The following is a 15195-nucleotide window of genomic DNA, read 5'->3' as shown; positions in this document are numbered from 1 at the left end:
CACTAACAATAGACAGTGCATGACATTTTGGCTAGTAGCCTGTTTTTGCTAAGATTGTTTTTCGCTGTTCTTAGCAAATTGTTTCGTACTTAGCAGTTGTTCTATGATCTGGCAAGTGTTTGCAACTTTTCAAAGTTATTTCAGAACTTTTTTTGACCCAAAGGCAAAGGGTGAAAAAATAAAACATTTTTATAGAATAAAAAAAAAAAGTTGAACTAAAGAAATTGAATGGAGTGGGGTTTGAACCTGCGACCTCCGGATTGCCGTTCCGGTGCTCTACCAACTGAGCTATCCAGCCATATGTTGAGGGTTCCCTATTTTGTCAATGTCAAAGATTAGGCTCAGGCGTTCCTCTCCCTGGCTCAAGGGGCGCTAGTCAGAAGCCATAAAACTGTAGATGCCTTGTAGCTAGGGATCACGCCAAGATCAAGTCACAATTTCAGTTTCTCTTTGTGGCTTATTTGAAGAAGAAAACAAAATCTCTCAACAGAACTATGCACTGCACCTACCTTCAGCCAGCTGGGAAGCTACGGAAGATTTTCCAGTGAACGCTTTCCCCAGGAAACAGGCCTTGACTGGGAATGGGGGAATCTCTGGAGCTGCTGGCGGGGGCTGAAGGACAAAAATGAGGGTTAATCAAGCAGTTCAACTCTGGCACAAAAACCCATTCCATTTCTTCAAATATTCACAAAAATGTACGGGGTATGAAATCAAAAATAAGCTGTCAAAGATCTAATTTCAGAAAATAAGTAAATATTTTTTAAAGATATGAATTATAAATGGGTTGTTGAAACTTAAATTTAACCTTTAAAACAAGTAAAATATTTTAGCAAGATAAAAAGTGGTATTGGCTTACGGTTGGGGGCGAGACGATGCTGAAGATACGAGCCAAGATGTGGCCCAGCACAGCGTTGTTCTTCTGAGGACCCTTGATGTCGCAGTCAACAGGCGGCTGCCACTCACCCACCATGTTCTATAAATCATGACCAAAAATGAGTAGGTTATTAGTAAAAGATGCCGTCACAATGTGCATGTGTTGTTAAAAAATAAGTGTCATTAAAAAACAGTGAACCATAACTAAAAATGCGGTCAACTAACGGACGCACATAGGCCACTTTATCAAAATTGGTTTTTGAGTTAAGAATTAATCTTGTGTCAAACTCTGTTTCTGCATTTATTGTATAGAACACAAGATCAGCGCTAAATACTTCACATATATTTTATTATTTATTTCTGGTTTATTGAAGCCACTCTGGCAGCCCTAAGGCTGAATTAATTAAAATGGCAGTACTATAAAACACCGCACAAAATACTTAAAATTTAATTTAAAAATCAATTTATAAAAAAAAAAAAAAAATCACTTAAATATAAAATTGAAATATTCAATAAATAAATTAATAAATTAATAAATAGCTTATATTAAAACTAAGACTGGCATATCATACAAAGACAACAAAACAATCGATATTTGAGTAAAGTTGAAAACAACAGTATTATATAAAGTTTAACAGAAAAACAAAAAATCCCAGGAGAGATGGTCATTTTAATGAACTACTATTGTTTGACGTGACAGTGAAACATCAATGTGCCATGAAATTTTCGCAGTTCTCTAAACTGCTGCACATTACTACTACTACTACTACTCAGTCGACCGCTTTTGCACAGAGTAAGTCTTTTTACACTGAGGCAATAGGCCTTTTGACAATGATCATGCAATTCTAGCATTAACACTGAAATGAAAAAATTAGAACTTCTAATGGTCCTCACCCGGTATTCCAAGAAGTCTCCTTCGTCCAGCAACGACTGGCGCTCCTTCCCCAGTAACTGGTCCTCCGCAGATTCCACTGGTTCCTCATCCTGCCCTTCCTGTAATAATAGCACATTGGAATGCATGGACACATCGGCTTCTTATTCTTTTAAATTCCAAAATCTTTTCCAAAATCTTTTCTTTTCCAAAATTTTCACAAATATCTGAGCAACCATTAAACAAGAACAGTTTGGATATACAGGTTGTACAAAATCAAAATTTCGATGTCTATGGGCTGAGCGCCAACAAAGGAGGGCGCGTTTTTACCACTGTTAACAGCCCCATGGATGGGACACACAGCTTGCGTGTACTGTACTGGTTTGCGCGCGAAGTACGCACGACTTTGTAAATGTGCCAAAGCTATTAGCCACAGCATCTTCCCGTGAGCGTCAGGCGTCCTAAGCGCGAGAATACGTTTGAATTTAACTCCCGATGGTCTCCCAGACTAATCCCTGCCCCCAAAAACTTTGGATCATTCGAAATATGCAGTGGATGGACCGGGAACCAGTCTAGGTCTCCCCCAACTCTCCTTTTCTGGCCGTTGAAGGAGTACTTGTGCACAGAGCCCATAAGATTGAGCTAACTTAAATCTCATAAATTGGGTCTTTTTGTTTTTAAAACTTACAATTGGTTGCTCATACAACGGTTTGCCAGAGCTGAACAGCATTTTCCATTCTCTCATCAGTTTCGCTGGAAGTTGTCTGTTAAGGAAAGAAAATGTGAACTTAAATTACGGTTAAACATATTACTGTGCTACCGTTGGTAAAAAAGAAAAAAAGAAAAAAAAGAATTGAGAACTGGTAATAAGCATTTTTAAAAAAATTACAAAAAGGACTGGATTAGTTTGACTTATTTACCCATTTGATCCAGAACACCAAATACAATGTCTGCTTACTTTTCAGTGAGCTCCCTATATTTGCCGACTTTGCAGGACAGGTCTACTAGGTCCAGCAATATGTCCTGGCAGATGTTGTATCGCTTGAGGTACTTGGCCTCGGCCCGCTCCTGGGCGATCTTGTCATGGAGTTCCTTGTCCTGCTTCGTCTGCTCGATGTACTCCAGCTTGGCAAGGCGAGCAAGCTCCTAGAATGTAGAAAGGCAGGGAGACATTGACTTTATAAATTTCATTAAATAAATCATGGAACCTGCGGCTTTATCAAATTTGAACCAGCCAGCCGACCCCGGCGAGCTCGGTGGTCGAGTAGTAAGACTTCTATGGTAAGTAAGCAGGAGGTCGGTTCAAGTCCCACCAAAGTTATCTTGTGAATTTTAGCTCCAAAGCGCCAGGACAACACATTAATATACAGTGCTTTTAAATGACATCAAAGAAGAAAATAACCCAATGTTGAAATTTCCAGATCCATTATTCTCCTCGGGACATTTAGAGTATATATTGCATTGTTCCAACACATCGAGAAAACTTCTCTCCACTGGTTCTTTTCAAAACTACACTTCTTCACAGAAGAGATTAATTCTATAGTGAACAATAAACAAACTTAATTTTCCATGGATACAACAGGAAGGCACTAGTTTTTGGAATGGGTTAATTTGGGTAAATGAAAAAGAATTTAACCACTTCAAATACTAATTCTCAGAAAACACTAGTAAGCTATTTGAGAGTTAAATTTCAATAAAATCTGGAACGCTGACTTAAGCCCGGTTCATACTTCATGCGAATCGAATTTGACGTCATAAAACATTCGCTGCGAAATTCGCCCGAGTTGAAACATGTTCAACTTTTACGAATTCGCAGCGCGAATACTTGCCACGACGTCACAAATTCGCGTTCGCCTTCGCTTTCGTGCAGAGTATGAACCGGGCTTTAATCCAATGCTATGCACGTTTTAACTTTGCATTCTCCCGACCAAAGATACTGTTACTATATCACGTGATTCAGGGCATGCCTTATGCTAGCAACCCCCAGCTCCGGCATGGTCTGGTGTCTTTGTGCCATTCTCACCCATTGTGAATAATGTATTGGTGCTGAGCATCTCCGTCTCTTACGTTAAAGTATTTAAGAGCTTGCCCTGAATCGTGTGATTAGCAACAGTGCCTTTAGCCTGGAGAATTTCAAGTTAATATGTGCACAGCATTCTGAGCAAGTCAGTGTACCAGATGTTTTTCAAATTTAAATCCCAAAGGGTATAGGTCACTCGCAAATGGCTTATGCCACCATGTAAATTGTCGGGTCAAAGCAGAAAGGGCTTATACCATGCTTTAGGTCAATTTTTGTTTTTTGATGGTAACTGCTTACTCTCAGTACAGTCTTTATCCCAAAGAGGTTTTATGTTAATTATTCATCCAATTAAGGAGTAATTAAGAAATTTTAAAAGGACTTACACTGATCTTGGCACACAACTGGGAGCAAAATGGCCTTATAAGCTCATAAGCCTTTTTTTTTCTTTAAACAGGCAGTCATTACAGTTTGAAATAACTGATATTGTTGGGAAATGCAAAAAGGGCTTAAGAGCTTGTAGGACCTTTTTGCACGCACCCTTTTGTCCTTTTGTCATTTCTTTCAGTGTAATATTGGGAAGCACCAAAAAGGTCTTATTTTATTAATTAGCTGTAATTAAATAATTAAGTTACAAAAATGGCAAGTAATAATAAACTGTTAAGTTAAAGAACCCCCTTTAACAATATGCATAATTCAAACTATTTAAATAACATTTTGCAATTTTCAAAGCAGTGTGAATCTTCAAACTCGATTATCTTGAAATACTGGAAAATGCCGAATAGGGCTTATAAGTCCTTTCTGCTTTGACCCGACGAAATCTCTAAATTGAATTTAATTTACAACTCCTTGTTGAAAAAAATCCATCACATTCTGGCTTCCTGTGGTTCAAATGATTACTTACGGCTTCCTTGTCCAGGGCCTCTTGGAAGTCCCGCTGTCGTCGCTCCTCGTACTGCTGCTCCCGGAAGATGCGATTCTGGCAGATGACAGCCTTCTCGTGCCGCAGCTGCAGCAGCTGGGTGGCGATGCGTCGCTCCTGCTGGGACTGGCGCATCAGGCGATTGACAAGGAGCTCCTCACGTCGGGCTTCCTGAGAGGCGAGAGGCGGGAAAAAATTAGATGATGTTAGAGTAAAACATTACAATAAAACCGCTGTATACTCTTTGCCGCCTGAGGGCTAGTGAGAAAAAGTGAAACAAGGCCTGAATTAGTTGAAATAAATAAAAAGTCTACAATTTGGGTACTGCCCATCACTGACGTAATGTTCTAAACAATACATACTCTGTGATTCAAAATCCAGCTACGACAAAGCAGTAGTTGTCCATTGATACATGATCAATGTTTTTTTTTAACAGATGCCAAATTCAGTTTGTCGTCTGTTTAAGGCTGAATCTTTATCTCAATTTTTGTTTGTAATATAAAACAAATTTCCATGATCCTGACCTCTTGCGCGTCATGCGCCTTGAGCTGATCCACCAGCACCTTGCGGCGTCGCTTCTCCCTCTCCTGCCGAGCGGTGGCGTCCTCCTGAAGACGCTTCCTGATCTTACTGATGTACTCGTCATTAGAGGCCGGCTGCAAGCGGGAAAATACACAGTCAATAGAGGGCGCTTCAATCATTTAAATAAGAATAGGTATTCAAATAGCAATTTTCACAAAAATGTTCATTACGATTGTCCATTGCTCATTGGACCAATAAGAATTCCTGATAGCATCTCAGCTCCCTCGGGAATATCCAGCCATTTTGGCACAAAGTACTGTAGAGAAACAAAATAACCATATCTTTCTCACAGCAAGTGGTGATAAAGTGTCTTGCCCAAGGACACACGTATCAACACCCCACAGGCAGGACTCGAACCACAATATGCAGAAATACTGTTCTGGCACTCTATATATTAGCAATAGGGAGGTGAATATAAAAAAAAGTTCTCTACGTACAAATCACACAATAAATAAAAATAAATTCATGATTTGTAAGAATCAGAAAATTCCAGGCATCTTACCCTGATTAACTGGACCAATTCTGGCTTAGACTTTTCTTCCTCTTGTTGCTGCTGTAGATAGGTGGCTACCTCCTCATCAGCATCTCTGAAGTAAAACAACACTCTTAATTAAGATGGTCCAAATTTGAAGAATCCAAATAAAATCTGATGATTTCTCAACACAAAGGCTCATCAACTCACTTTTGTTCAACCCACTGGTTGCAAAAATAAAGCGTTTCTACTTGCCACTGCTCATAATTATTATTACTTAACGTTGCATTTTTTTTTTTTTTACACAAGGTGCACTTTAAACCTTACTCATGAAGGAAAAATGAGGGCTCTGTGCTGCAGGCAAAACAGAGAGGTGATCCAGTAGCAACAGCTGTATACCACTTGACGTTAATCAAATCGACGTGTCCGTGCAACAAGGTCGTATCTCCTAAATTGGGCCATACGTGAAACGGGAGTTTCAGAATGTCAAAAGGTTGAATCTCACTTAAAATAACTCGGATGTACACTCAAAGTCAATGGACGTCGAGATACGACCTTGTCGCACGGAGTGTAGTCGTGCGAGATATGACTTTGTTGCAGAATGGGGTTACGACCTTGTTGCACTGACGCGACAAAATGCTGTCTCCGAGTAAAACGTCTCCCTCTCCAATGCTAAAGCATGACTTAGGGCAAGAATGACAAACTGTATGCAATATACCAATTACTTTTGACTGAGGAACGCTGCAGTCCAGTGGTTACAGTGTCTGACTCATGTGTGATAGTACATTGTTTGAACCCTGGTGGGGAACATAGTGCTTGTGTTCTTGGGAAAAGACTTTACTACAATTGCCTCTCTCCACCCAGGAGTACAAATGGGTACCTGTGAGGGTAGAGACCAGAACTGCTCCAGAAAAATGGTCTCATGGCCTAATGAACAGGGGTAAAAATTGTGAGGTGCTTTGAAACTTTGGTATGCGCGCTATACGAGTAGAATATTATTGTTATTATTATGACTGTAAAGAGATAGCTTACTTGTCCTCTTGTGTCATGTTCAAGGAGCGGCTGAGCTGGTTCTCAAACTTGGCAATCTGCTTTCTCATCTCGGACGCTTCTCGTTTCAAGGAGGCCTCTCGGCGGGCCGTGATGGCCTTCAGGGTCTTGTTGGGTGGGGGCTTGGGCATCTCAACAGTAGCAGCCCTGAAATGACAAAAACAGGACCACTCAAAGTTGCCGTATAAGTTTGTTTCCCATGTGGTTAATTAGCAAGTACAGGATTTGATCTCTTTTGAGAGTGTGTAGTACCGACGGGGATCTTTGGGATCTGTTTAGGTGGTGGGTGCGTCACCATTTCACCTTTAACCCTCGTAGGCATTTCATGGCCAAGTGCCTACATAGTAGAAACCAGTACATGGATGGCGTGGTCCACAGAGATCATGTGAGACCTGTTGTGATTGGCTTGTGTACATGAATCGTGTCATGTGTAGATTTAGGTAGGAACTATTTATCATTGTTTGTTCGCGTCCCTTCAGAGTTGCGTTGGAACTGGAGTTTTCAAGTTCGAGTTTGTTTGTTTGTTTTATTTCTATTCATACATGTACATACCTAAACAATAGTTTACATGGTGTAATATAAATAAATGTAGTTCAATAAATAAGTAAACATGGTAAATAAAGCAGAATTAGAGTATGAATGGGGGTGCCATCCAGAGAAGGACTAGCCTTCTGTAATCGGAGCACCCAAAACTGTCGTCAACAATCATCATATGGTCACATAGCATTTCAATATACAAAAAGTAATCATAGTATAGTTGTGTTGGATGTTTAGCTTGTGCGCTGGGGTGTACTGGTTCCTAGCTAAGAAGCCACTGCTATGGCATTGGGAAATGGTATCAACGTGGTTGGCGGGGTTGTTGGAAGAACAGTAGAATGTCACTCTAATGAACACAGGGAAATCCACACAAGATGGTTTGTTATAGTGGTAATTTGTTACTCAGGGGTGTGAGTGGAGTAAAAAAAAAATAGCTGAATATAGCTGAACCTGTAAATAACCGAACCTGCGAGCGCGTAGCGCGAAGCCCTTACGGCGTGGGGTTTGGGGCCCGCCGAAGGGCCCCTGAAAAATTTTGAAATGTGGACTAGCCTTCTGTAATCGGAGCACCCAAAACTGTCGTCAACAATCATCATATGGTCACATAGCATTTCAATATACAAAAAGTAATCATAGTATAGTTGTGTTGGATGTTTAGCTTGTGCGCTGGGGTGTACTGGTTCCTAGCTAAGAAGCCACTGCTATGGCATTGGGAAATGGTATCAACGTGGTTGGCGGGGTTGTTGGAAGAACAGTAGAATGTCACTCTAATGAACACAGGGAAATCCACACAAGATGGTTTGTTATAGTGGTAATTTGTTACTCAGGGGTGTGAGTGGAGTAAAAAAAAAATAGCTGAAAATAGCTGAACCTGTAAATAACCGAACCTGCGAGCGCGTAGCGCGAAGCCCTTACGGCGTGGGGTTTGGGGCCCGCCGAAGGGCCCCTGAAAAATTTTGAAATGTAGATGCTCTGTGGTGCATTTTAACATGATTTTAAAGCCTCCTGGCATGCCTGGGCCAACTATTGGAAAATGTTTTGCAAATTATGCATGTTTTTAAGTTAACTTTTCCTTCATATTGGCTTGAAACTGCCTAAATGGCCAACTTGTATATGAAAACTGGGAAATTCGACCACGTTTCGACCACGTTTTCCATATTTGAACTCCTTACTGCAGATGATACACATCGTCATCGCGTGTCCCGGTTTCTGATCGAGTCGCCTAATTTCTGCCCATTAACCATGTGTTCCATCCAAATCCATTTCCACGGATTCGTAACCTGAGGATCGGTCTTGTCAATGTCCGTATCAAACTCCGAACCTCTTTGGATAATAACACATTTGTGTTGCACTGACATCTTGCGGAATTAATAATGTCAAAATATGTTCGAAACATTTGAAACGGCACACTAACGTACACGTATGATGTACGTAATGCAGCGGAATACACGCAGCAGGCCAGGATGCGTGCATGCAATGAAATGCACACATGAACTTTGCCCCGCATGATGCCCTCTACCGGCGTGGCATGGTGACAATTTACTAGTCTTATTTCAAGGCTTTATATTTGCAACAAGACGATGTTTACAGCGAGTTATTGTGGAGATCATCGCGTGTCACTACATGCATAGACACAGGAACGGCCGCAAAGAGTCCCAACGCGCTTCATGGCGCATGTGTGAATATTCATATTTATCTGCAGCCAATCACAGCGCAATGACTGTTGGTTCCCCGGATGCTGTTTACATGTTGTGTACAATACATTGTACACACGCGGCTTCGAGCTGAAAAATGCATGCACATGGTATAGTACACACGTACATGTACGTACTGTACATGTACCGGTACGTATCATGTACATGTACATTGAATACTCGCTTGCGATTGCACGCACCCCAGAGCTTGTAGAGAGTGGATCGCGTGCGTTCGGCAGCGGCGGAAAATAAAATAAACGGAAATAAAATCAATGCTTACGCGCGGGGGAAAAAGCGGGGGGAAATCTGGACCATCGGAAGATAAAAAGCGGAAAACAAAATGTGGCACGCTGAACAAAAAAGCGGAAATCCGCTAAATAGCGGAGATTTCACACCCCTGGTTACTACGATGTGGATCGCCAATGCTCAATATGCTGGTTCATAAAGTATATACTCAATGTTGAGTATAGCAGATTGCATGATAGCGGCATTCCACTGCACTTTATAAATACACATTATAATTTTTATTATTTATTGACTTATTATTTTTTACTCACTTGATTCTTGCCACAAGCTCCGTCTGTCTCTTCCTGGCATCGGCGGCTTTCTGTAGCTCCCTCAGCCGTTCGTCCTGCTGCCACTGCCGTTGCTTCTCCTCCTCCTCGTACCGGGTCCGGAACTCCACGTCCAGGTGTTGGCGCTTGCGTTCACGGAACTTGTCCACTAACTGGTCCAGGTTCAGGTCTGTCTGTCGGGGGGTCAGGATCTTCAGACGCTGTGGTGATGATGAGAAAGGAACAAGGGATAGTTCAATTCACTCTCACATCCATATAAAGTATAGACCACTTCGTGTTGCCCACTTTTTGTGATTACTGGGCTGGGCTCGCTTAGGTATTTCACATAATGCATTGCACTCCCCTTCATGTTTAGCGCTATTAACAAGTGCGAGTGCACAATAAGCTCTGGCGAAAAATGCTACGCTGATGGCACATTTGGAACACCATACTTTTTGTCAATTTTGGGGACATTTCCTCCTTCTGGATACCGTCCAACCACTACACGAAATACCACATGACTATAACATTACTGCACATATTTTGCCTCCATTTACACACTTTTCATAAACATCTTTCCGAATTGTTACAAAACAATTTTTTGTTAAGTATTATATTAATTTTGTTGTGAAAATTTCAATTTGATAGTTAAATTTTGTGGGAAACTTATGGAGCTTATTTTGGTCAATTTTTCGGGGACAGACACGCAACCGATCGAAACAAAACCAGTTTTCTAAAAACGTTTGTCAAGAGTGCATTTTATGACCATGGCATGGCATTTGGTCAATTAGTCAATTATTTTTGGTCAATTTTCGGGGACAGACAGACAGACAGACCGACCGACCACCAAGGTAATTTGGTTATTTGTAATTGACACTAACTTCCACTTGAAAAAAAAGGTGTAAAACCTTCAATAAAATCCACTAATGAATATATGTACATATGAGGTTAAAATGAGAGTGTAATTAAAACGTGATTGTTGACAATACAGAATTTGTGGTGCAGTCGCAGTTTTTGCAGACAAAACAGAACAGCTAACTTTCTTGTTTGTGGCCTAAAACGACTCTAACAAAAATAGAATTAGAGTTGATCCCCCAAACAGAAGAGTCATGATCGCAATCCCAAATCTGGAATTGAATCTATCCTCGTCCAAAGTGGCTCATGAAAAAAGAAAAGAAAAGGAAATTATGAAAATGCGATCTTTTCATTAGCAAGTGCGTTTTGTCCAGTTGCTTTGTGTTACCATTCAGCACTCCAGACTCAAGAAACCATTCAGTTTTATGACAATGGGTCTGGGAACAAGATAACGAGATTTCCGTTATTTCCTGGATGTCCGCGCTAACCTATAAACTTCATTTCTCCCTTAACCCTAACCGCCCTGAATCCTCCAAAATCCTTTTTCCAAATTGGAGGAATTTGCAGGATTGAGGTTACATGGCAAAAGTGGGTTGCTGATTTAGGAGTGTGTCAAGGTCTTGGGCCGGACCTTGTGTTGTTTAGGCTCAGCCGTGCATAAATTTAGTCCTTGATTATTCTTGACATCCTCCGCACTGCTCCAGGATGTCACTGCCTCTGCCTCAGCCTATTGACAGTCATAGCCGGAGGAATTGCAGGATTCAGGCAGTGATCACCCCTCCATGGACCATATTCAAGAAATAGTGGAGGAATTTGCAGGATTGAGGCTACATCCTAGCAAAAAGGCCAAGGGAGTTTAATAGAGTTAATGGTCTACCACTAGAGGGCCACTGCTCGCAGAGCCCTACCTCTTTGTACGGCCCTCGTTCCAGGCTCTCCAGCTTAACCGGCGCCCCTGCCCGCATGGTCTGCATGGCCACGCCCGTCAGGTTGGACTGCCTCTTGTTGTGCAGGGCGATGTAGAGTTCGTACATGAGCCGTGTTGCCACGCCAGGCTGCTCCTGCATGATGCCGTGGGCCGTGTTGGTGTCGAAGGGCACCTCCAGCAGGTGTAGCGTGGGCTCCAGTCGGGTGAAGTTGTTGAGCTTGGAGTCCGCCGTCCTGAAAATGATCAGCATAGTTTTTAACTTTCACTTTCAAGTTTCAAAGTATCCAAAACAAAACTTGAAGGCCCTCTAAAAAGTTGCCAACATTACTAACATTAAAGGGGTACTATGGCCTGAAATCCTCGAAAATTCAAGTTTTGGATTGTTTACTGAAAAGTTTGAAAGGTTAATTTGAAAAGTTAATTAGGCTATGCCTCACTTCACAACTGTTCATATGTTATTTTTTACCTGGACTGTGAAAATGATTCAAAGTCATCTTGAAGTTCATATTTCTTGAGCACTTCCCCAATGAGAAAACCAGACGCAAACTTCTCAGCAAAGTTTTTCTGATCTGAAATAAAACAGAAGACGCACAAGAAACATTTCATATTTACACAAAAAATTATCGTTAGGCTAAATATTCCGTGGGTAGGCCTTCACTTATTCTTTGCATAATGTAACATTAATTTAGGCTTATTATTATTAAGCACCGTCGATATATTGTCATTGATATAAATTCTATATTATTTTGATATCGAATTTGCTGATAGCAATTTTGTAATCAAACCGAAATATTGCAATTTTTCATATTGAGGACTCATATCGAAAATATGTCAGATTATCATCAAGTCCCCAAGATAAATCTCATGTTTGGGTTTTAACTCTTTATTAAACGTTTGATGTAGGCCTATAGTATAATGAAATAAATTATAAAGTTTGGCAACAACTTGTACTTGTGACTCAAAATAAAAACATCGCGAAATGCCAAGCGGTGTTGCTGTGTGCTCTGCATTTGCTGGAATTTGTGGTCTCTGTAATGTAAAACCTCAAAAGAAATTGCCTGTTCTGGACAAAGTGTCAGTGATGAGATTTGTATTAAAAAGTTTGAGCAGCGTGCTCCAGAGAAAGCCGTGGAAAATTGGGACTAAGCATGCTAAATTAAAATTGTTGTTAAGTAAGTAGGCCTAGGGGGAGGCTAGGGCCTAGGCCGTGGTAGGACTTTATTTCCCTGTTTAAAAAAATCCTCCAAAAAAGGCAATGCACTGTTACAAAGAAGAAAATAAAATCTACTTAAACAACACAAACATTCAATTAAAATCATTAATTGTTAAAGTTAAGAAAAATGTTGCAATTAAAAAAAAAATTGCACAGCGCGCATTCAATCCCAGAACCTTTGGCAGTAGGCCTAGACTAGTCGAACGTCTGACAATTGAGCTACTGAAGCACTCTGTTGAATAGTCCGAGTAACTTGGACCCAACTTATCGCCTTTTTTAACATTTGGACATGGTCTATCGCCAGACCATGTCCAAATGTTAAAGATAGTGGATATTTTGCCGGAGGTAATGACGGCAAACTAACGATTACTAAAGGTTTGCCAGCGGCAATCCATATCAACAGAGGGCGCTGTACTCTTTAAAATAGGGCTGAATTATAAGATGTATTAAATTCCCACCAAAACTTGTGTAGCACGTTTGGTGTAATGGTTAAGCAAAGGCTCTAGTAAGCGGGATGACTCGCGTTCGATTCCGACCGCACCACATTTTTAAGGTTTTTTTTCTCATCCCCAAATAAATAAGAATATTCTTCTTTTATTATTTTAACATGTCTCAAACATTTTTTGCAGAGTATTACATTTTCTTTTTCAGATTTGTGGCTCTGGAGGATTTTTTTTAAATGCAGTGGCTATTGTTACGGCAGCCGTAACGCATTTCCCATTTTCTATCGTTACGGTAGACTGCAACTTTTATAAAAACATGACAAGAAAATATAAAATTAGAAGGAAAAAAGTAAATTTGAACGTTATGAAATTCGGACTTTATTTCCCTTTTAAAAAAAATCCTCCAAAGCCTCAGGTTAGAAAAGGAAAAAAATTTGAGTGCAAAACTGAGATCCGAACCCGCAACCTTGCGGTGCAAAATCCTACCATCTATCGACTGAGCTGTCGCACTGCTCGCTAAAACGTGTGGAAACAAATAATTATATACCTGCGTGTGTATCAAAAAAGTATCGTAGAGGGCGCTAAACAACGACTGCCGTAACGATAGCCACTTCGTTTTTTAAAAGGGAAATAAAGTCCGAAATTATAAAATGGTCTGAATCCCATCTTGTGAATATGAGGTAACAACAATAATTTTGGCATGGAGCCAGACTAAAACTTTTCACCGGAAAATGTTTAAGTACAAAAAAACAGTAGGCCCTAACTGCGCATGTTCAGTGCATATCCGGCAAACTAACGTTTACTAAAGGTTTGCCGTCTCCGGCAAAATATACACTGCCAATGTTAAAAAAGGCGATAAGTTGGGTCCAAGAAGTTACTCGGACTATCTGTTGGGGTACCGATCTGTTGAAAGGGTAGGCATAGGCCTACTAGTTTGAGTAGTTATAAATGTGATAATATAGATTCGCATGTATTGTTGCAATGTCGTGATGATACTTGATAGCAGCTAGCAGTTGAAAATCGCGTTACGGCTGCCGTAACGATAGCCATAGCCACGACAAATTGTCAAATGCACGACGACTTTCTTCGTAATGTCATAAGATTCTTACCAACTGGCTGTGAAATATACAGATCAGAATTAAGCCATCGGCACAAAATCTCTGTCATCTTGCTAGCCTTGTCAAATCAAATTCCAAAAACGTTATGCGAAAACGTCATTCTGTGTAAAGTAGTGGTAAAATCGGTGCGAAAATGAACCGCAATTCAGTTTTGCAACGATAAACAGCAAAGGTCATTCGGTCACGTACCAGGCAACGGTGTTTGTTCGTGGACAGAATATATACATTACTCAACAAAACAAATTTTCAGTCGTTTATATTAATTTCGTGCTATTCAAAGAAGTACAAATCAACAATGACATCTTTTAAAAGTTGTCAAATTATTTAAAAAGACTAAATATTAAAATATGAATTCCAACACGAATCAATTTATCCAAAATGCTTTTCGAAATGATAAAAAAATGCACTTAAATTTATGAAATGGATTTTGAACGACTTGAAGTAAAGACTACTTACACCTTGATGTATGGTATCCGACTCCTTGTTGAGAAATACCACGTTATTCAACACAGTCTGGTATCCGGTATAGGCCGAACGCGACGAAACCCCAAATTAGCAGACGACGCGCTCACGATCGATCACACACAGTGCTGCACGAAGAAACACGGATTATGAAGTTTTGACAGTTGCTCTATGGTTTATAATGTTACCCTTAAGCCATGGATGGTAGGTGAATTGTGTAATTCTCTAAATTCCCATCATCAAAGAGCATGTTGTCAAATCAATGCAGACAGACAGACACAGTCAGTGTCAACTCAGATTCTCTTAACGCGGCAACGCCTTGAAAATGAAATGGAGAAATTTTCATTTGGTCACGGTGTTTGTGTGGTGGGTCAGGGCGGGGGGGGGGGGGGGGGGGGGGGGGGGCATGGGGGGGGGCATGGGGGGGGGAGTGGGATTTAGTTCAGGGCGTAAAGGAGATGGTGGGGAGGGGGGGGGTAAACATGGCATAAAGTGAAAAGTGCAGCTGTCGCAGTGTCGGAAGTAAATATACCACTGTTAGGCTCCACGTAGTGGAGCCTCATATAGTATACTAGCTCTAGTCTAGGACTAGTAGGAGTACCAC

At 40.8% G+C, this 15195-nt stretch overlaps 1 protein-coding gene across 2 annotated transcripts in view; it reads right to left on the bottom strand.

The window, feature by feature from the left end:
- Window positions 1-14332, bottom strand: part of LOC119737048 (sperm flagellar protein 2-like) — a 51068-nt gene extending 36736 nt beyond the window's left edge. The window contains exons 1-13 of one of the 2 annotated variants that reach the window (XM_038211120.1): window positions 14121-14332; window positions 11822-11924; window positions 11336-11588; window positions 9576-9793; window positions 6770-6934; window positions 5768-5852; window positions 5208-5339; window positions 4666-4854; window positions 2703-2890; window positions 2433-2508; window positions 1768-1866; window positions 857-973; window positions 510-612 (exon numbers count right to left, since the gene is read on the bottom strand). In XM_038211120.1, the coding sequence (XP_038067048.1) occupies window positions 510-612; window positions 857-973; window positions 1768-1866; window positions 2433-2508; window positions 2703-2890; window positions 4666-4854; window positions 5208-5339; window positions 5768-5852; window positions 6770-6934; window positions 9576-9793; window positions 11336-11588; window positions 11822-11924; window positions 14121-14178 (1786 nt within the window). In that variant the 5' untranslated portion in view covers window positions 14179-14332. Of the gene's footprint in view, window positions 1-509; window positions 613-856; window positions 974-1767; window positions 1867-2432; window positions 2509-2702; window positions 2891-4665; window positions 4855-5207; window positions 5340-5767; window positions 5853-6769; window positions 6935-9575; window positions 9794-11335; window positions 11589-11821; window positions 11925-14120 lie in introns of those variants that run through there. The other variant, XM_038211119.1, reaches the window with a different exon arrangement.
- Window positions 14333-15195: the final 863 nt, after the last annotated feature.

Source organism: Patiria miniata, unplaced genomic scaffold (genome assembly GCF_015706575.1).
Source record: "Patiria miniata isolate m_02_andy unplaced genomic scaffold, ASM1570657v1 HiC_scaffold_3, whole genome shotgun sequence".
In the NCBI taxonomy this organism is placed as follows: domain Eukaryota; kingdom Metazoa; phylum Echinodermata; class Asteroidea; order Valvatida; family Asterinidae; genus Patiria; species Patiria miniata.
The sequence above is the reverse complement of the archived record's forward strand: the minus strand, read 5'-3'. Positions and strand labels throughout refer to the sequence as shown.